At 37.5% G+C, this 22,621-nt stretch overlaps 1 protein-coding gene across 1 annotated transcript in view; it reads right to left on the bottom strand.

Moving 5' to 3' along the window:
* The window catches only part of LOC131167992 (protein fluG), a 127,658-nt gene that overhangs the window by 103,186 nt on the left and 1,851 nt on the right, over positions 1–22,621 (bottom strand). The window contains exons 2-7 of the mRNA XM_058127115.1: positions 12,502–12,753; positions 7,370–7,436; positions 7,139–7,261; positions 6,957–7,062; positions 6,570–6,726; positions 6,386–6,481 (exon numbers count right to left, since the gene is read on the bottom strand). Coding sequence (XP_057983098.1) covers positions 6,386–6,481; positions 6,570–6,726; positions 6,957–7,062; positions 7,139–7,261; positions 7,370–7,436; positions 12,502–12,753 — 801 coding nt within the window. The remainder of the gene's footprint in view (positions 1–6,385; positions 6,482–6,569; positions 6,727–6,956; positions 7,063–7,138; positions 7,262–7,369; positions 7,437–12,501; positions 12,754–22,621) is intronic.

Raw genomic sequence — 22,621 nt, 5'->3', positions numbered from 1 at the left:
GTTGTCCTCGATCCACAGGCAAAGGTGACATTCTTAGGTTTGATGGAATAAGACGTATGTAGAGCTTCCCAAAGGTGTCTTTCACTAAACTGAGGAAGGTCGAACCCTACAAAGAAAAATGAAATTCTTGGATCCATGGGAAAGAAAGGATTATGAAAGCCCTTGGGCAAATAATCCTCGAGCCACATAAGTGCGGCTCTGTGTTGGTCACAGTGGCGGCAAAAAACCAATAGGGCATGGACTCAAGGGAACTGCGAATGTTGCTTAGAGGACTTCGTTGGAACGCTAAAAGATTCTGATTTGAGTTAAAGGCTGGATTTGGTGGAATTGACAATTGAGTGCTTTTGTGTCATTGGCTTTTGGGCATTATCTCTAATGTGCCATAGGGCACTAGGATATGGTTTGCCTGAGAGCAATTAAACCATGTTGCCAAAGGGCACATTAGCCATTGTAGCCAAGGGACCTTTTGTGCTTGTTGTTTTTGTGCAAGTTACTTCCTGCACAACTCTGCCAAAGGGAAATTCATTCAGATGAAAGCTTGAGTTTAACCATGAGAAAAGCCAGAGGGCAGTGGTATTAGAAAGTTAGCCACAACAAACAATGGTTAAATTTGGTTTGTTATAGCGCAATTGAAATTTGAATCTTGAGAATCTACTTGGGTTTGAGACTTGAAGATTAGAGGACAAGAAAGATTTGAAACTTATTTTGGAGTATTGGCACTTCAAAAGTGAGTTGAGCTATTGAGCCTTAAGGACTCGAAGGAGCTTTAGTGGATATGTGTGCTTGGATACAAGACCGAATGATCAACTTTGGAATCATGTCATTCATGAGGATATTTATTGTGCTTCATAAACTTGGGATGCAAACCAAATTTTGAGATTGGACATATTTTAAGAGACTTCAAGGATGTAGACTCATATTTGGAGAGAAATGTTGGAGACAGGCTTTGACGTTGTATTGGGCGGGGTAACCACAGATTGGTGAGATTGTTAAATCAACAAAGTCTTAGAGACATTGAGTTTCCTTTGAGGTATAATGTCAGGAATGAACCGTGATGATGTATTTGGTGTGGAAACCTTGCCTACTAGAGAGTAAATGGGGTTAAGAAAAATAGTGAAGTCATCAACAATAATCTTGGAAAAATGAGAGTTTCAAAATGGACCTCTGTGCAAAGGAAAGGAAGTTGCATCAACCTTCAGAAGATGGTATTAGATCAAAGTGTCAAAGGTGAGTTATGAGGGAACCACAACCAAAATAGAATTTTGGGTATGAAGCTCGTTGGGCTAAACTGATATGATTCTTGGTTTATTTCAAAAGTGAGATTGGCTTTCAGAAGGATTCTACATCGATAAATTAGATGATGAATTCTTCTCCACTCTAACAAGGGAGTTTGGGGTGCATAGAGACAAGGATGAAAGATGGATCCAATTCAAAGACTGGTGAAGTGGGGTTCTTAGAGGAATGAATTATATCTATCTTTGGGAACTTGTGATAATGAGGATGGCTAATGGCCAATAAGTGGAGCAATGTTCTTGGACATGGTGGTTTTTGCGAGGAATCAAAGATAATAGTATGGTTCTCAAAGGAAACTGAATTTCAGTTCGACTATGAGGTTTGAAAAGGACTTTGTGTTTCGGAATGTGTTCCATGAGAGTCTTCATATAGGAATTGGGTTCAAGTCTACAGTGAGAATAGAGATGAATCTGAGTGTTGTGAAGAAAAGGGTCATTGGACTTTGGTTATTCCAAAAACCTCTTACACAAGGCTTTTAGGAGTTCTACTAGAAGACTGATGTGTGTGTTAATCGAGGACATTGATAAGATGGAGGCATGGATAGGTCACGGTGTTACATGTTGAATGGCTTGTTGGGCAACCTTGGATGGTTAAAATGTTCATGTTGGATGGGTTATGGAAGGAACTTTGATTAAGAATGATTCAATTATGGATATGTCATAGGACATATTCTAAATGTCACTACGATGTTGTGGTGGATTCGGACAGTTTCCATAGTGGCATTCTCGAGCTATGATGTATGATCATTAGACCCACAGTTGGTTACTCATACGTGAACAAGAATGCATCGCCAAGATTATATTTAGGGGACACCAAGTGAGTGGCCTACCTCCCTATCTCCTTTGGTATCCTCTTGAGTACTAAATAAGCACCTTAAGGAGAACTCGAGGGTAGGCTCTTGACATCCTTGAGGCATGCCTTGGGCTTTCATGTGGGTTTGGGAGCCCCACAGAAGATTCATTGGAGAATGAGGTCATGCATGACTCTTAGCCCAGAGGTTGAGGCTTACAGTCATGTTAGCCCTTAAGTAATGAGTATACTCTTGGGCGGCGGCATCTCATACTTGTTTGGACTATCAAAGGTGCTAATCCTTCATATGCTAACTTGAGTAGTGTATGGTGTCACTTCCCTTAGCTCCGAATAGCGAGGGGTATGTGGCAGGTACTCTTACATGAAGATTGTACTATGGGGATGAGAGTAATCCTTATTGCTGGTGGAAGTAAGTTTAGCACCTTGTTTTCGAATCAAGGTTTCTCAATGACAATCTCACTCAGTTGGAACAAGGGTTGTCGTGTCGTGAAACTCGACCACTAAATGACATTGGAGTGTTTCCATGGATGAGGATGAATAAGGCTAGATACGACTTGGTGTAGTCTTTTCATGGCAATGGCATGACTTCGTCACATTTTAGGCAAACTAAGGCAGCACTGACTCCTTTTGGCCTTGGGAAACTTGCACCCCATGACACATGGCATTTATCTTCTTCATCACTCAATCTTTTCATCTATTCTAATACCAATAGAACATAACATTACCAACTAGTATTTATAATGCTCCCTTAAAGATCTTTTCACATATGAGTGAGAAAACAAATATTATAACTTCATTCCCCATTGAACAGTGGGGTCAAAGCCAAGAGTTTTCCTTGAGGGGGCCAAACAGATTCATTATTTAGATACCCAAAAATTTACATAAACAATCTTAGCAATTAAAAACCGTTTTGTCGGAGGTCTTTTGTCTAAAGTGGGACAAATTGGCCATCACCCTAATCATACTGCGACAAGAACCTTTCTTTTTCTTTTTCTTTTTTCTGACAATAGGTATACTAGATAGAAAAAAGAGAAGATACAACTTGTGTGGACAAGGAGGCCACCAAGTTAAAAGAAAGAGAAAAAAAGAAAACAAAAAAAAAAACAAGATCACAAAATAGAACTAAACAAAATTAACCAAGAAACCCCGTTTTTAAACCCTTTCCATCAAAATTTACCAAACTCTTCAAGCTTGCTAATTCCCTTGGGCCCTTCACCTTTCAACTTTTGCCATCATACAAACGCATTTCATTACCTCCAATATCACTCAACTTTAAATCCATTTTATCCAAAAGAATTTGAGCTTCTAACTCCTCTTTCAAGATCTCCTCCATTAGTGTAGGCAAAATTACATCCCCACGTTGTACCCAATTCCCCAACCCATTATTATCAAACATAGAAACTCCCTCCAAACCTACCAACATGGGCGAATGAATATAAGATAAATTCCCTATTTCATCCCAGGAGTAAGAAACATACCCATATTGTTCTTGTATCTCGTTCATCAACAACCTCCACCACAATCAAAATCGCTATTATCATTACTTTCTGAAACCGAAAAATATCCCCATTTCTTTACCTCCTCGCCTTTTCTAGTCTCATTAGAACCTCCGACATTCTTGTCAACTTGAAGAACTTCCACAACATTGAACTCTCCCTTAGATTCTCTCCTTAATACCTCTGTTGTAGACTCACAAGAATTTTCTCTCTTACCTTCAAATATTTTTTTTTCATTTTAGCACCCAAACAAGCCGCCTTTCAAAGAGCATAAACCTCATTACTTTAAAATTTAACATTATAAATATGACAATCAACCAATTTCTCTCGCAAACCCCCTTCTTTTTCCCACCCCCTTCTAAGAATTCTAAGATACTATATCTAGATTCATCACCACATTCTTGAACCAAATCCGATCTTCCAACATCCTGAACTTCCTTCAACTCTTGATCATTTCAATTCATATTCTTAATTCCTATACGCTGAATAATGTTTCTTCTAACTGGATGTTGAATAATAATTCCATTACCAAAGGGTCTAACTCCCTCTTTCCCAGTACTCAAATCCTGATATGTAAGAGCAATACTTTGGGTCTGTCTATTATCCAGAGCCAACACAGCTGTACAAGAAGCCTTAATTTCTTAATCATATATTTGCTTATCACCGAGACCCTTTTGTGAGAAGGCCAAATGAGGAGAACCTTCCTTTTGATCCAAATTGAAGCCCATATCAACATCTCCAAAAAACTGTGCCTTTTTCAAATAATTGGCACAATTCAGTTAAAAAAGAAATACCCCTTTTTGAATTACTTGGGCCAGGTCCAAAATGAGAAGCATGCAACCTAGCCAAAATCTCTTCACTGCCTGCTCCCCAAATGCAGCCCTAGCCGCCTCTCTAACCATTTCTACTCCATCGCAATCCCTAACTTCCTTCTTATTCTTGTCTATCGAAGTCGACTGCTTAGCGATTGCCTTAAGTTCATTTCGATGCAACTTGTCTCCACACTGGGGGTAGAGCCCTTGTTTTCCAACCTTCAAACCTTGCTTTATAGAATGGGCTTGACTACCGCGTCCATCATCATCGCGATTTTCGCCTTCCAACACCACCTAACTCCACGATCTGTGTCATGAAGAGTTATCTACACCCACACCAACAGTTTCCTCACAAAACCCTCTGTTATCTCGCAAAAGGGATTGGTGAAGCTTTGCCAACCATCACCTTTTACACCCTAAGGAATAAAGACTCAAAACTTCTTCCTTTTCCATCCCAACCCTAACTCCAAAAACTTCCATGCCTTCATCCATTTAATCAACATCCAGAGCTTCATGATACTCAATCAAACCAATCGAACCCCCTTTGCTTGCAACTAAAAGTAGATATGCTATCAGCGAACCAAAGCACAGCCTATCTGGAAAACCTAAACCACCTGCTACAAAAGATATTGTTCTCAACCATGAGCAAGGATGGACCTTATCTAATCGTATATTGAAGGATTTACCTTAGACCTAGATCAAACATTTCAGTATCATCTACCATAGAAGCTTCTATGGCATCAAGCGCACAAAGGGGAGAAAAAATTCACAAGAGAGAGAAAGAGAGAAAACACATTCACTTTTCTTTGGAATTACAAGATAACCCCACAAGAACTTTTTTTAATGGGAGCTATTCGAATTGCTGCTACGGAATATTTCATAGTTGTACCAAGCACATCAACATTTTTTTGTTTATGCATCATCATTATCTACGCAAAAACCTCACTACTGAATGTTACTTTGACACTTTAGAGGGGCCATTTGGCATCATTGTCCAAAATTATGGAAATTAAAAAAAGAAATGAAGACTGAAAACAGAAAACTAGCAACCTATAAAAACCTAACTGAATGCATGTTTTTGTTTAAATCAAATAATAGTTGAAAAATATTACTAGAATAATGAAAATGCAAAATAATACAAATTGAAATATATTATAATAAAAATAGAAAGTAATCATAATTATTTACTCAATGATTATATTTTTATATTCACTTTCAAGTACTTCGAGAACAATCCCATTGTATATAACGTTTCAACAATGGGAAAAAAAAAAATTGAGTGACTAATTATTTTTTCAGAATTTTAGAAAATTTATGGATATTTCTGTTTTAATCATATTTCAAATTCATGTGGCTATTTTTCAATTATCTATCTACAAATTGCGTATAGAATGATTTAATCCCCCAAAGTGAACTTTTATAGTATTGTGGCAAGCATAGACAAACAGAAGAAAACTAACAATACAGACAAACACATTGTACTACCCAAAGAAAATAAAAATGAAAATGATACCAAACAGCCATTGGGTTGCCAACTTCCTCTATGTAGTTCCACAAACACTTCAATTCAATGTTTGTTTGACACTAACACTCCTCCCTTGACACTTTAGTTGCAGACTTCTACTCCGCAGATTTTTTGTTTCTATAGAAAAAGAATTTTCATTTAGAAAAAGAAAGAAAAAAAAAAGAGAATAAGAAATCCTCCTAACATAAAATAGACGAAAAAAAATTTTAAAAACAAAAAAGGAACAAACTACGTGCCAAAAAAGAAAGAAAAAATAGGCTACTATAGCCTTCCAATCATGCTAAAACTCAAAGAAACCGACATTGCCAGAACAATCTTGCTCATTAAAAAAAAACAATTCCCTGTTTTACTACTAATTCCCCTCCAACATTTCCTAGTGCACACTTGATAGTAATTACCTTCTTTATTGGAGGACTCCAAAGGTTCTTTAACTGAAGATGTCAACGTACCTTCTTTATTGGAGCTAACTCTAAAAGTTCTTTCACTGAAGATAACATCCCATGGACACTAAGCTTTGGAATTGCCAGCCCAAAGTCAAGGTAGACCTGAAAGTGATCGCATAGCTTTATTATAAGGGAACTCGCATAAAAAATATCTATTAGAAGTACTCTAGCAAATATTTAACAAACTCACTTGTGGATAAACAGACGCCAGATATGATGCTTCCCTTAAAAATGGGTAGGACGCATGCAAAAGCACTATCCGACACTTAGAGAATCTTTTGTCCTCAAGAAGAGCTCGGAGATGAAGGGGATTGGATAGCCTCAAATCCAAATCTGTGTCTCCATAACTGGTATTGCAAGGAAAAGGGAATACAAGACATTCAACAAATATGACATCGAACAAAAACAAAAATTACTAACCATGGGATAATAAAAGAAAAAGTGGAATTAAAAAAGTTACCCCTACCTCGAATGGTTAAAAGAGAACAAATTTTTCATTTTCTTCCCATCCGTTATTAGCTAGCAAATAAATGAAGCATAAAGTGAAATAGTCAACAATTATACAACTTCACATTACCCTGTGTGTATCTGCATTGGCAGGTCAAAGCACAAGGCAACCTCCAAACTACGTAGGAAAATATAGTCGATGAAACTTTTATTTTTGATGCGGACAGGCTTCCCACCTTGAAAGAGATATTAATTAATATTTTATAGTTATTGGATAATTAAAAATTGTGTATGCTCGCATGTGGATATTACCCTTGTCATGTAAATCTTGGAAAAGCCCTTCCTCAGCATCCTTCGTAGTGACATTCATATTAATGTCAAGACCACTGCGGTAAGAAGCTATGCTTTTTAAACCAACAATTTTATCAGCAACTGTGACAGGCATGATAAGGAAACAATCTGAAACAGGTAAAATCTTTTTTTCTACTAACAAAAGGCAAGGTTGCAACAAATGCACACAAAAAAAAAATCTGGAAGGATATGACTTCAATTTTTCAACAAAGAGTCCAGTGAACATATCCAGTGTCCATGCAGACCCATCTGGCATCTCCTGGAAAAAGAAGGGTGGGGGGGGGGGTGGTCAGGAGGTGAGCTTATAGAAGAAAAAATATATTGACAGAGCAAACAAGGTACAAAGAGCAGAGAACAAGATGTCCTCCTAAAATCAAAAAGAATAGTTAGAAAAAATTACATTGGAGTTGCCCTACAATCCCTTTGCAGGTCGGACAGTGACAACCCCTAAAAAAAAACCCAATCAACTGGCCCCCAAAACAGGCAAACACAACTCTATCCCACAACAAACAAGGTGAAGTTAATCGATAATTGAAGATGCTCAAATTGTCCACAGAATAGCTAAAACTGCAGAGACTATATAATGCTCTTCCCGCTCTGCTCTTTCCAAAACCCCAACATCTCCCTAACAAGAAATCCCCACAACCCAAGGCACCACCCAAGCATCACCAATGACCAAAGCAAGAGAAAATAGCACTCCATAGATTGTTTCCCAATGGCAACAAAGGAATATGTGTGTGTTCATTTCATTGGAAATGCAGCACATCATGCACATATCAGGACTGAGAGCCTTATAGCTATGGGGCATAGTTGTCAAATCGACATTTGAATCGTGAATTGAAATTCCAATTTTGCGAATGAAGAACCAAGAATCAAATTGAATCGTAAGATTAGGTAGTTTTTCCAAAATCAATTCTAAATGACGTGCATATATTGATATACAAACAACAAGCAAAATGGTGAAGTACATTTATATTTTGAAAATAAAAAACCATGTTCCATGTGTATACTTTCCCTAATCCATAGTTGTTAGAATCTTACGATTCATGATTCAATTCATACTATTCATATTAATTCTGCACCAAATCGATTCGAATCTTACTAGCGAATCTAAAATCAGCTGAATAGCTGCCAAATCTATCAATTCACACAATTCTAGATCTATCATATCCTGACAAACCCAACTAGCTCTAAAACCCAAAAACAGCTTTCCTTTCTTTTTTATCTCCTCTATTTTTACACGATTACCTTCCATTTCTTGTCTATGTCAGTTTTATGCTTAAAAAGAGGAGAAAATAAAACTTTAGGTCTTATCTTGCCTTCACAAAACCATTCTTCGCTCTAGGAGTATAGTGTTCTGCCATTGAGAAGGACCGGAACAGTCACCTGCTAAGGTTGTATCCATGTTTCATTGGTTTGTTAAGATTCAAAAGTTAGGTCTTTTAGTAGTTTGTTCAATTATTATCATTTTTTTAGGTTAATTATTTTTTTTATTTTTAATTTGAGAAATAATATGCATGAAATATTATTTTTTTTAATTGTTCATAAACACCAAGAGTTCATTTATTTATTATTTTTTCTTGATTCCTTCTTTTAACAGCAGAAAGTTCATTATTTTTGTAATATTTTCTTAGTCATTCTCTTACCATTCATTTGTTTAGGGAAAGCATACACATGAAATATGATTCATTTATTATCATAATTTAAATGTATTTTATTATTTTGCTTCTTGCTGCTTGTTTGTAGATCAATATATGCATGTCATTTAGAATTGATTTTGGAAAATTTACCGAATCTTACAATTCGATTCAATTCTCGATTCTCAATTCCCAAAAGTCGAATTTCAATTCATGATTTGAATCTCGATTTGACAACTATGCCCTAAGCAAATGAAAACTAAGAGAAAGTGTCAAGAAATAATAATAATAATAATAATAATAATAATAATAATAATAAATAAAATAAAAATAAAATAAAATAAACCTTCATGCTATTTAAGGAAAGTAATCAAGAAAAAAAAAATTGAACACTTTGTGTTTAACAACAATTAAAAATAACAATTTCATGTATATTCTTTCATAAACTAAATAGAAAAATATGACAATAACTTAACAAACTACCACAAAAACAAACTCTTGAATCTCAACAACACAATGGAACATGAGTACCACCTCAGCCAGTGAGTGTTCTTTCCCTTCTTAATAGCAGAATAGTATACTCCTAGAGTGAAGAATGGTTTCGTGAAGGCAATATAAGGAGTGAGGTTCTATTTCTTCTCTTTTTAAGCACAAAACTATCGTAGACAAAGAATGGAAGGTATTAGTGTAAAAAAAAAAAAGTAAGAAAATAGAAAGAAATGTTGTTTTGGGGGTTTAAACTAGTCATGTTTTTCAGGATATGATAGGTCTAGAATCGTGTGAATCGATAGATTTGGCAATGATTCAGTAGGTTTTAGATTCACTAGTAAGATTCGAATCGATTTCGTGTGGAGTTGATACAAATCGTATGAATCGAATCAAGAATCATAAGATTCTAACTACTATGCTATAGGGTCTTTTACTCTGTAACAGATCATGCATATTAATCCTATTGAGAATCATAATCCAGATGAGCATCCAAATATTAAAAAGAACCTTTGCCTTCCAAATGATGTGGCCCCAAGGAAAATGACTGGGGAAAGTAGTTCTTAAGAGGGGGGGAGTGAACTTATAATTATAGCATTTATTAAAAACATTGAAAAAGAAAAAAATATGACATCTGAGAGTTTAAGATGCATAAGTGCTAAAAAAATATATGAAAGAATAACAAGGAGAATATGAAAAACAATAATCATTTAGTAAATGAACATATTACACATGAAAAAATACACAACTCAAATTCAAGGGATGAGTGAATAATCATAATCTCAAACACCCCAAAGAAAGTAGGATGCAAGGAAGTAGAAAAGTACACAATTATTAATAAGTTTTAGATCTATATGCATACTTAAGGTCATTATTACCTTACTGACTTAGGCTTCGATGTCCAATTTTTTAAAGAGTTGAGGAAACACCACCCAAAAAAAAATGCACAATAGAATCCAAAATTTCACTTCATATAGACAAATGATTTTAACTGAATTGGGAAGTAATTTCTTTTTCATTGTCCTGAGAATATAAGGCAGGAAGTATGAGAAATTCAACTTTGCCAGCAGCCTCAGTCTATGGGCCAAGAAATTTTATCTTGGACGTTCCCCCTGCTTTACTACTTCAATTTGGTAATGTAACAGGCTAACAATGAAGCCCTTCCTGGGGAGCAAACTTTCTGCCACCATCTTTAGGTGATTGGTATCACCTACGAGTCAATCCATCTAATGTGGTACTTACAATATCATCTCCAATAAAGAGCCTTGACAATGACATAATAAAAAAATAATGAAAATACCATCATATTGAAGAGAAGATACTTAAGCAGATTTTCTATGCAAATTGCAGCAAGGATAAATTCAAAACACAGCAAAGATATACGAAGATACATGTTCTAAAGGCGTAAAATATTTATTATGATCAACTTGACTGTCACTAGACCCAACATATCATTAAGTGTAGAGGTGGTGAATCAGGTTATGGAAAATCCCAAGCAGTTACACTGGGATTTTGTTTGTAGGATTCTGAGGTATCTCAAGAGCTTTCTGGACAGAGGTTTGATATATAAATGCAATAGAAACCGTGATGTCATGGGATATTGTCATGCTAATTAGCTCTATTTAAGATCAAAGGTCTATTATTAGATATTGTACATTTGTGGGTGGCAATCTTATCACTCAGCCTAGCAAGAATCACACTTTTATAGCAATATCTAGTGCAGAAGCAGAATACCGAGATATGGCTCATGATGTCAGGAAGCTTGTGTGGTTGAAGTCTAATCAAATACTGCCATTTATATTTCTAGCAACCTAGTGTCTCATGAGAGGAGAGGTTGACTATCATTTTGTGTGGGATGCTATCTTGAAGAAGGTTGTACGAGCTACGGTTTTCAAATTCAGAGGATTGGAGTTTCAACCTGGTTCAACTGCACATAGTCACCAGGCAGTTCCAGTCAACACCCCAGAACCGGAATTGAATTGAACCTGTGTTGACCCACTTGACCTGGTCCGAACCAGCATGAACCGGTTTGAACCAGGATCAAAGGTCGGTCAACCCAGCTCTTCAATTAAAAATAAATAAATGATCGGGAAGCAAGTGTATGCTGGGCTTGAATCTGTGACCTCCTTGCATAGGATGCTCCAATGCTCCTTCCTTGCCACCATGCTAATTAAAATTTTTTGGTCTACTAGTGGATTAAATAATATATGTAGATAACTAGAAACACACACACACACACACACACACACAAAAACATCATGCACACAAATAAATATAATAAAAATATATTATATAAGACGAGATAATAACTATAAAAAATATAATAATAAGTTTTATAAATACTTTTGAAAAATAAGAAAGTATGCAAATTTTATTTAGATAGTTGTTAACGATTATTTTGGCTTTAATTAGCTACTAGGTGACTCTAATTACTTTTTATACTATGGGATAAGTGTGAACTTATTTTTTCAAATATATATTATATAAATATATATACATAAATAAATTAAATATATTACAATGCCATGCTGACATCACCGGTTTGACCAACCGGCCCGACTGGTCAAACCAACCCAATGGCTTCACTGGGTTGGTCTTTGTTCTGGGTTTTAAAACCATGGTGTGAACACCTGTCAAATCTGTGGATCAGTTAAGAGGTGTTTCTACAAAGGCTTTATTTAAACTTGCGTCTTTTTGTTGTTGAAACAAGCAAGGGTTAGATGATATTTATACACCTCCCGATAAGGAGAAGTGTTAGAAGATAGTATGTTATTTTAGTAATTAAGCGGTGTAAGCAAGGGAATTTTTGTCCTTCACGTCCTACTATTATTAACACATAAAGGGCGCAGACCTGCCAACTTGGTATTCTCCCTCTAATAGCTTCTTATCTTCTCCCTCTCTAATCCAAGTGTCGTATTTTTGCAATTCATTTCAAGTTTGCAACAATAATAAACAAAAAATGCATTCTAAATTAAAGTCTATGCCAACAACAATTACAATGTTGAGTGGTTTCATGGTAATTGTCTTTTATTTCTCTTAGGAGGACATCTCATCCTCCAGTCCCTGTAAATCCTTCTCCTTTCTGTAAATGAATTTCTTTTTCTATCCAAAAAAGAAAAAAGAAGCAAAAACAATTACAATGCAAAAAATATAAAATTCAATAACAACATATGTGAAGAGAAAAGATAAAATTTGTCTCACCTCATCTATAATCTTCTCAGCTAGATGCTCAATTCCCAAAATTCTCCAAACAGCTGGCACAAAACCCTTATGACACTCAATATCATGCTTCTTGTCAAACTCAATCCCATCATCAATGAGTATGGCAGAGATTCTTGCTGCACTGAAGCAAATGGAGCTAATAGTTTCCAATCCTGACTTCCGACGGTATTCTTGAACCCCATGCAAGGATACCTCAGTGCCATAAAGTTCAGCAATATCCCTCAAACTTCTCTGCAGCACAAGAATCAATTAGAATGGAAGTCTTATAGCCAAAATTCTTAACATTCACAAGCATTCAAGCAACATAAACTTACAACTTACAAGTTACAGCATCCTGATTTCTTCCCACAGAGTGGCATAGAAACAGAATGCCTCAAGACTGAATTTGTTTATCAAGTTTATATTTTTAAGTTTACATAGATGAGACTAAAAGTTTTGTTGTACCAGTCGCCAAAAAATCCCAGACCTCATTGTCAACAAAACAGCAAACAGCAAAAGATTTTTTTCCTTATTTCAGCCCATAATTATTTCCTTATTTTTCCATTCATTATTCTGTACAGTTAGCATATATTTTGACAGATTATAGTTTAGATGTATAGGGCTTGACAGATTATAGTTTACATGTATAGGGCTAGAATCATGCTGGAACTTATTTACATTCCATGTATAGCATTCTTGTAAATTCTATATATAATATACAGAACTCAAGCCAAAACCATACGGTCATTCACACAATACTTTGACATGATATCAGAGCTTGCCGACTGCTAATTTTTTTTCCCCTAGAATTTTTTTTTTTTTTTTGTCTTCTTGGTTTCGAACGTGTCACTCGCTTCTGTGGCTGTCGTGGGTCTATCCTCTTCTGGAATTTTTATGGTTCTCTGTTTTTCGGTCTTTGTGACTGAGTGGCTGTCGGAACAGCTTTCTGTTGCTGTTCCGGTGCTTCTCTGTCCTTGTGATTCTCGGCACAGCATGTTTCTTGGTTTGCAATTTATTTTAGTGCAGGCAGGTCGATCAGAACAGCTTTCTGTTTCTGTTTCTGGTGCTTCTCTGTCCTTGTGATCCTTGGCACAGCAGGTTTCTTGGTTCAAAATTTATTTTTTAGTGCAGGCAGGTTGATCTTTTTTTTTTTTTTTTTTTTTTTTTTTGTACCTGCGTTGATTTATTTTTGGGCTTCTCGATTTTCTGGTAGTATTTTTCTTTTGGCACAGTCTGTTTTTTTGGGCTTCTTAACTCCGCACCTATGTGCACCATGTTAATGGGCAACAATTATTCTACGTGGGCTTTGCAATTTGAACTTTTCCTAAAGGGAAAATATCTTTGGGGTCATATTGATGGCATGGATTGTGCACCCAATCCTAATAAATCCAAGGATTCAGCGGCTTGTCCTTCATGGGCTGTGCTTGATACTCGGATTATGTGTTGGCTTCTTGGCTCGGTTGAGTCACATGTTGTCGCCAACTTGCGACCGTATTGCACCGCTCAATCCATGTGGACTTATTTAAAACAATATATCATCAAGATAACGGTGCCCGTCGTTTTCAGTTAGAGAATGAGATTGCCATGTTTCAACATAACAATCGCTCCATCCAAGACTATTATTCGGTGTTCCTGACTCTTCGGAACGAATATTCCAATTTGGTTACCACGGATGTTCTTGTTGCCTCTCTTCCCATTATTCAACATCTTCACGAGACTAGTCGTCGTGATCAGTTTCTTATGAAACTCCGCCCCGAGTATGAATCTACTCGCTCTCCTGTTCCTTCTCTTGATGTTTGTTTTGGTGAGTTACTTCGTGAATAACAACGACTTCGTACTCAAGTTACTCTAGCACAATCTCATGGTAATTCAGGGTATAAGCCCGTGGCTTATGCTGCTTAACGACGACAACCGCCTACGCATTCTAGCACCTTGCAGTGTTTTTGCTGCAAAAAATTTGGGCATATCGCTGCTAATTGTTCCAAGAAATACTACTCTTATTGCAATAAGAAGGTTCACATTATCAAAGACTGTCATATCCACCCGCAGAATCGTCAGGCCCGGGCATTTCAGACTTCTGTTATTGTACCCCCTGTTGGCCTAACAAGGCTTAATCTCATTTTGATGATAACAAATCAAGTTTACTTAATATGTTTGTTTAAGTTAAGTTTCAGGGCTCAAGTGTTTTATGAAATCAAATGATTGTGCTTGAAGAGTTTTTGTTGAAGCTTAGACTTAAAGCTACAAGTCACGAGGAACATGAAGAATGGTGAAGAATTGATCAAAGCTCAGATAGTTGTTGAAAGCCTTACTACATGAAGACTTAGGAACTTAAATGGTTATATTTTGATTGAGTCTTATGTAAGTACTTTTATATTCTCAATATTGAAGTTGAAACTCTTAGAATTCATTCTCGACTTAGAGACCTGTTTTTAAACATGGAAAATATTTTCATAAAGTCTAAAATAAGTTTTCCAAGTTACAAATTTAGGTTTTGGAATCAAGAATTTGAAAAATACAAATTGCTTAGTGGTCAGATGACTAATGAGCGTGCATCAAGCAACTGATATGCTACTGATTTTGTTAAATAGAAGAACCAAATGGGATCAAGCGACTGAACCATCGAGGTCAGGCGACTGACCTGCTACCGACTGTTCTTATGTGCTATTTTAAAGAAGATAAGGCAACTGACCCTATGGCTTAGTCAACTAATGTAAATGTTTTAAACTTATAACAACGCGGATTTTGTTTCTAAATTTGAACGTTTGAGTTTCCATACTTGAAGAAAACTTGGGAAAAACAGTAACCAATGTTTCTACTCTATATAAAGTTAATCTTTTCACAAATTAGGTTAACAATTACTCACTTACAATTCTAAATTCGTGTTATACTCTTGAAAATCTTTCTGAATGGCTGTTGTGAGTTCTTGTTGATAACCTAGCGAATTTCTGATCTGATTTTCTAAAATTCACTCTAAAATCATATTACTGGTGATATATTCTTGAGCTTCACTTTTATATTAATTTATTGAAGTACATTGTGCTCTAACGTGTACAAATTCTGCTCTGTTGAAGAGTATTCTTATTGCACAAACAAAGTTGTATTGCTGTTTTGTTATTGACCGTTCAGGGCTTTGAATCGTTCCCCCTTGAATGGAGAGAGGGGTGCTTCACCTGGTTAACGAAGCGGGAAGGAAAATCCTTACAGCGTGTTGCTTAAGGCAAGGACATAGGCTGCTAGCCAAACCTTGTAAAAAATCTTGTGTTCGATCTTCTTCTTCCCTATCTCTTTAATTTCTGCAAGTTATAATCTGCTTGTATGATCTAAAATTCATAAGAGAATTTGCTAAATATTGGGTTTTGGTTGTGACTGAATCAAGTTAACATATTGTATGCTGGTTTGTGTTGTTGGATTAAAAATCAGATAAGAATCAATATCTGAATTCAAGTGTGGAATTGTCAAGGTCAATTTATTCTAATTGAATGCTTGATTGAAGTATAGCTATCAAAGTTGCTCAATATATACTACTGAATTTGTGGCTTGAGGAAATTGTTGATTATTGCGGAGAATCTGATTCTAATATTTATTTAACTGAATTAATTGAAGTTTAGATTTGGTTTGTAATTTCAGCTTTATACTCATATCTAGGATTTCTGATTGATATAGTACAGTCGCTGATTAGTTTATTGTGATTGCTTGGTTGTGGTGATTTAAATTAAAAGGGTTAAGATAAAATGAAATATAGTTAAGAAATTTTTAATTACCCAATTCACCCCCCTCCTGGGAATACATCTTTAATTTCACCCGCCACAACAACTTTTACGGCCCCTAGCTCTTCTTTAGGTGACTCCTTTGTTCCTACACCTCCTATAGCGAATTACTGCACACTCGAAATGCTGCAAAAGATGCTAATTTCAGCATTATCAGCAATAAGGCTCCAAGGTAACAATTCTACCAAACTCTCGTATGTGCACTCGGGTGCCTCTAATCACATGACGAATAATCGCACTACTCTATGTCATGTTCGTCCCTACGCAAGTCAATCTGCTATTCAGATTGTCAATGGCAATTCTTTGCCAATTGCTGTTGTCCAAGATGCCTCTTCTAAGTTCACAGATATGTTTCTTGCTCCTCAGCTTTCCACGAATCTTATTTCTGTTGGTCAATTAGTTGAAAACAATTGTGTTGTTAAATTTTCTAGTAATGGTTGTGTTGTGCAGGACCAGGTTACGGGGGAGCCGATTGTGAAGGGACCTAAAGTGGGGCGCTTGTTTCCACTACTTTTGCCTGTTCCAGCACTTTCTCCAATTTCTTCTATTAAGTCTTTTGCTTGTAATAATGTTTTAGATCTTAGTAGGGTGTGGTATCATCGTTTAGGCGATCCCAATACTCAGATCTTATCTCATGTATTGAACTCTGGATTACTTGGTAATAAAAACGTTCTTCTTTATCTCTTGAGTGTGCCTCTTGCAAACTTGGTAAAAGCAAACTCTTCCCTTCCCTATGCATGCTAGTAGAGCTTCTCGGTACTTTGATCTTATCCCTAGTGATGTTTGGGGACCTTCCCCGGTTAGTTCACATGACAAATTTAAATACTATGTGACTTTCATTGATGATCATAGCAGATTTACTTGCGTCTACTTTCTTCACTCAAAAATCTGAGGTATTTCGTTCGTACTTTCACTGAGTTTTTAGCGTATGTTGACAATCAATTTTCTGCTTCTATTAAGACATTACGCATAGATTCTAGTGGTGAATATGTGTCTACTGAGTTTCCAGCATTTTTGGCTTCTAAAGATATTATTCATCAACGTTCATGTCCCGCTACTCCCCAACAAAATGGAGTAACTGAGCAGAAAAATTGTCATCTCCTAGACGTGGTACGCACTCACTTGCTGGCATCCTCTGTTCCATCCTTGGTCTGGGTTGAGGCTTTGAGAACTGCTACTTACTTGATTAATCATTTACATTCTTAAATCCTGCTCATGGAGTCTCCCTATTTTCACTTATTTGCTAAGCAACCTAGTTACGATAACCTACGTACCTTTGGTTGTGTATGTTTTGTTCATTTACCTCCTCATGAGCGACATAAACTATCAACTCAATCTGTTCGATGTGCATTCTTAGGATATAATGTGTGTCAAAAGGGATTTGTTTGCTATGATCCTACATTACATCATACGCGCATTTCTAGGAATGTTATTTTCTTTGAAACTCAACATTTCTTTCCTGTGTCCTATGTACCCTCCTCTTCTACTGTGATTCTCCCCTCCTTTGAGGAGCAGTTCTTGAATCCTCATCAAGTCAATTCTCATTTTAAACCAAGTATTGTGTTTAGGCGATGCTCCCGCCCACAATCTCTTCCGATAGCTTATCCGATATCTGATCCTACCACGCTCCAGATTTAGTGAGTTGCAGCACCTCTAGAGCCTTTGGAACGTCGCTCTTCTCAAGTGTTTGTACCCCCGGATAGGTATGGGTTTCCCTCTTCAAGTTCTGGCAATTCTGTTTCAGCTCTTACTATTGCATTGTCCAATTTAGATATTCCCACATCCTACTCACACACTTACAAGCATGATTGTTGGCAACAAGCTATGAAGGAAGAAATTTTCGCTCTAGAGGCCAATCACATTTGGGACATTGAGCCATGTCCTCTCACCATTGTTTCTCTGGGTTGTAAATGGGTTTACTTAGTCAAGGTCCGATTTGACGGAAGTCAAGATCGTTACAAAGCTCGCCTTGTTGCACTTGGGAATAATCAAGAATATGGTGTCAATTATGAAGAGACCTTTGCTCCAGTGGCAAAGATGACTACTGTTCGTACGATTCTGGCTATTGCTGCTTCCAGTGATTGGCCACTACATCAAATGGTTGTCAAGAATGCTTTTCTTCACGGGAATCTTAAAGAGTGTATTTATATGAAGCCACCATGTGCTTGTTTCCCTTTCCGACTTCACATGTGTGTATGCTTCGTCGCTCTCTTTATGGTCTCAAACAAGCTCTAAGGGCCTGGTTTAATAACTTCTGCACCACTTTATTACAATTTTCATTCAAGCAGAGCAAGTATGACACTTCATTGTTTCTTCGAAAATCAGACATGGGTACTGTTGTTCTTTTGGCTTTTGTTGATGATATTGTGATTATTGGTTCCAATTTTGCTTTACTTGCTCAGCTCAAGACTCATCTCTCAGAGTCCTTTCATATGAAAGATCTTGGGTCTCTCACATATTTTCTTGGTCTTGAGGTGAATCGTAGTTTCTCTGGTATTTCACTCAATTAACATAAGTATGCTAGTGACTTGGTGGCCACAGCTGGCCTTCAGAAGGGTACTTCTGTTGATACTCCCACGGAATTAAATGTCAAGCTTCGCAAAGAGGAGGGCGATTTACTTGTTGGTCCCAGTTTATACCAAAAGTTGGTGGGTAGTCTTGTCTATTTCACCATTAGTAGACCAGACATTTCTTTTGTTGTACAACAAGTCAGCCAGTTTCTTCAGACTCCTCGTCATCTTCATTTGGCTATTGTTTGTAGGATCATACGCTATGTTCAGGGCAGACTTGCCAGTTTCTTCAGACTCCTCGTCATCTTCATTTGGCTGTTGTTTGTAGGATCATACGCTATGTTCAGGGCACTTCTACCCGTGGTTTATTCTTCCCTGCAGGCAATTCCACTCGCCTTGCTGCTAATAGCGATGCTAATTAGGCAAGTTGTGCATGTTAAAAAATATGTTTTATTTATTTATTTATTATGCCTTTTATCACAACCATTGGATAGTCTCTAAATCCAACGGTTGTGTTGTGTCATATATATGTTTTAAGTCATGGGAAAAAGGATGTATTGCTTGTCATTTTGTGCAAGGAGAGCTAGAGGGGGCTTTCTCTCTAGGAAGATTTTTTTTCTTCACTGGTTTGAGGTGAAGAGGTGTACAAGGGATCTGGGATCAAGGAGAGTCTGATCAAATGTTGTAATGTCATCGTTTCATAGTGGATTTTTCTCTAGGTGCACGCTCCGTGGACATAGGCAATCTTGCCGAACCACGTAAAATCTCTTGTCTACATTTTTTCTATGAATGTTCTTTGTGCTATTTATTTTGTTGATCGGAAGATTAAAATCGTTGTGCGTCAACAAGTGGTATCAGAGCACGATTTCAATTGGGTGCAAATATGATAGATCATATCAGATTGAAAGAAAATTTTGGGATAGTTTTTCCGTGGGAGTGCTCAAGATCAAAGCGGTTCGTTCAAGTCGGATTGAGGTACGCAGATTTAGATCAAGTGCCGAAAAATTATTCCGAAATTTTTTCAATTGAAGGAGGATCATTTTTTCTATAGAAGGTGTGAAAAAACAATCAGAAGAAAAAAAAAATTTTTCGCAGATGAAGAACATGATGAACAGTGCCAAAATTGGGTGACAGACCCGGATTCAGAATCGGGTCAGGTACGGAAAGCAACAGGTTGACACGCAGGTCAAGAGGCTGGGTTGCGGGGCGGATCCAAGTGGAACCCGCCAGGTCAAGGCGCAGGTCAACATCTGGGTCGGCTAGAACACGTGCGGGTGGCACGTGCAGTGGATCAGGGATTCGGGTCGAGCAGAACAGGTCGGGGTCGAGGCGCGGATCCTCCCCGTGGAGCACTAACGTCACGCTGACGTCATCCTAACAAGTGCTGACGTTAGAGGAGAGAGAAAAAAAAGGGAGAAAGAAAAAAATATATATTTTTTAATTGCGAGTACTTTGAGGGCCAAGTTCGAGGTGGAGCCCTTTAATGGAAAAAATAATTTCAGTTTGTGGCAGAGCACTATGAAGGATGTGTTGGTCCAACAGGGACTGATTAAGGTACTGTATGGGAAAGACAATAAGCCAGAGACCATGTCAGATGATCAATGGGAGGAGCTGGAAATGAAAGCGAGAAGTACCATTTGCTTAAGTTTAGCTCTAGAAATTAAATACAGTGTGTTGAATGAAACATCACCAATTGAACTTTGGAAAAAATTGGAGAATATTTATATGTCCAAGTCCTTAGTTAATAGATTGTATTTGAAGAAACGGTTGTATCAGTTGAGGATGGCTGAGGGCACAGAAGTCAAAGACCACCTCAATTATTTTAATAAGATAATCACGCAGTTGCTGAGTATTGAGGTAAAAATTGAGGAAGAAAAAGCACTGATTCTGTTGTATTCACTTCCCAATTCACTTGATACTCTGAAAACCACACTACTGCTAGTTAAGGAGACTCTTACAGTTGATGAGGTGACTACTGTCATTCTGGAGAGTGAGAATTTTCACAAATCAGATTATCCAAGACATAGAGAAGGGTTGGTGGCTAAGGGTGAGTCTAGCCAATAGCGGGGCAGGAGTTCTAGCAGGGGTAATTGGAATCGAGGGAAATCTCGATCCAAGTCCAGGGGTAAGAATGGGAACTGGAGGAGTGGTTGTTTTTATTGCGGGAAAGAAGGGCATATGAAGAAGGACTATCTAAGGAGGAAAAGAGATTTAGACGAAAAGAACAAGAAGACTGAGAAGGCTACTGTAGTGGAGAGCAGTTCATCAATTTTTGATGGGGATCTTTTGACTGTTATTACAGATTCCAGTTACTTAGCCGATACTTGGACTTTGGATTCGGCGTGCTCATATCATATGTGTCCATACAGGGACTGATTTGACTCCCATGAACCAATCTCTGGAGGGACGGTGTTGATGGGTAATGATGCTTCCTTTGGTATTCTTGGTATTAAAACGGTCAGAATCAGGATGTTTGATGGTGTGGTTAGAACCATCAGGGATATGAGGCATGTTCCATATCGGAAAAAGAGTCTAATTTCCTTGAGCTCTTTGGACAGTAATGGTTTCTCTTTTTCAGCTAGAGATTGTGTGTTGAAAGTGGCTAGAGGTACACTGGCAGTAATGAAGGGTCATCTGAGGAACAATTTGTACACTCTGGTGTGTAGCATAGTGACAGGTGGAGCTGCAGCTAGTACCTCTTCAGATTCAAATACAGATGATACTACTCAATGGCATATGAGGTTGGGTCACATGAGTGAGCACGGTTTGCAGGAGCTACACAGGCGAAACTTACTAGGAGGTAGTTCTTGTTGTAAGCTTAAGTTTTGTAAATACTGTTTGTTTGGTAAACAGCGCAGGGTGAGTTTCAAAACAGGAAAGCATACGAGCAAGGAGGTGCTGGAGTACATTCATTCAAATGTATGGGTTCCAGTATAGGTACAGTCTCACAGTGGTGCTATTTATTTTGTCTCATTTATTGATGACTTTTCTAGGAAAGTCTGGGTGTATTTTCTGAAGCACAGGAGTAAGGTATTCAGTAAGTTCAGGGAATGGAAAACTCAGGTAGAGAAACAAACAGGGAAACAGGTGAAGTTTCTAAGATCTGACAATGGACTGGAGTACAAAAACAGCCAGTTAATTGGCTTCTGTAAGGAAGAGGGGATCACCAGGCACTATACAGTTCCACATGGGCCACAGTAGAACATTACTAGAGAGGGCAAGATGTATAAGGATTCAGGCTAATCTGCCTAAGTCATTCTGGGTAGAATAGCAGTGAGTATGGCATGCTACCTAGTAAACAAGTCTCCTTCTGCAGCTATTGACACAAAGATTCCTGAGGAGCTATGGACAGGTAAGCCAGTAGATTACTCTATGTTAAGAATATTTGGTTGTCCATCGTATGTGCATGTGCAGGAATAGGAAAGATCAAAGTCGGACTCTAAGTCCAAACCGTGCGTATTTCTTGGTTTCCAAGAAGGAGTGAAGGGATACCGGTTGTGGGACCCTATGGCACGGAGGGTGGTCATTAGCAGGGATGTCATCTTCGATGAGGAAGCCATGTTGAAGGAGAATGCTGATAAGAAGGTGGAGTCTGATTCAGTGGGAGACCCTATTCAGGTGGAGCTGGACAGTATTCAAAATTCAGGTATGGGTAATACTTAGACTACTGTTGTTGATTCTGTTGCACATGATACAGTGAAACAGGCTACAGTTCCTCAGGAAATTTCTCAGACAGGTAATAGACATGAGCCTACAGGGCTAACCATCAGCAGAGAAAGGAGGAATGTTAAGCCTCCAGTCAGGTATAAGTTTGAGGACAAAAGTGACAGCTTATTTTGC

This window comes from Malania oleifera, chromosome 11 (assembly GCF_029873635.1).
Source record: "Malania oleifera isolate guangnan ecotype guangnan chromosome 11, ASM2987363v1, whole genome shotgun sequence".
Classification (NCBI taxonomy): Eukaryota; Viridiplantae; Streptophyta; class Magnoliopsida; order Santalales; family Ximeniaceae; genus Malania; species Malania oleifera.
This window is presented reverse-complemented; position numbering and strand designations above follow the sequence as displayed.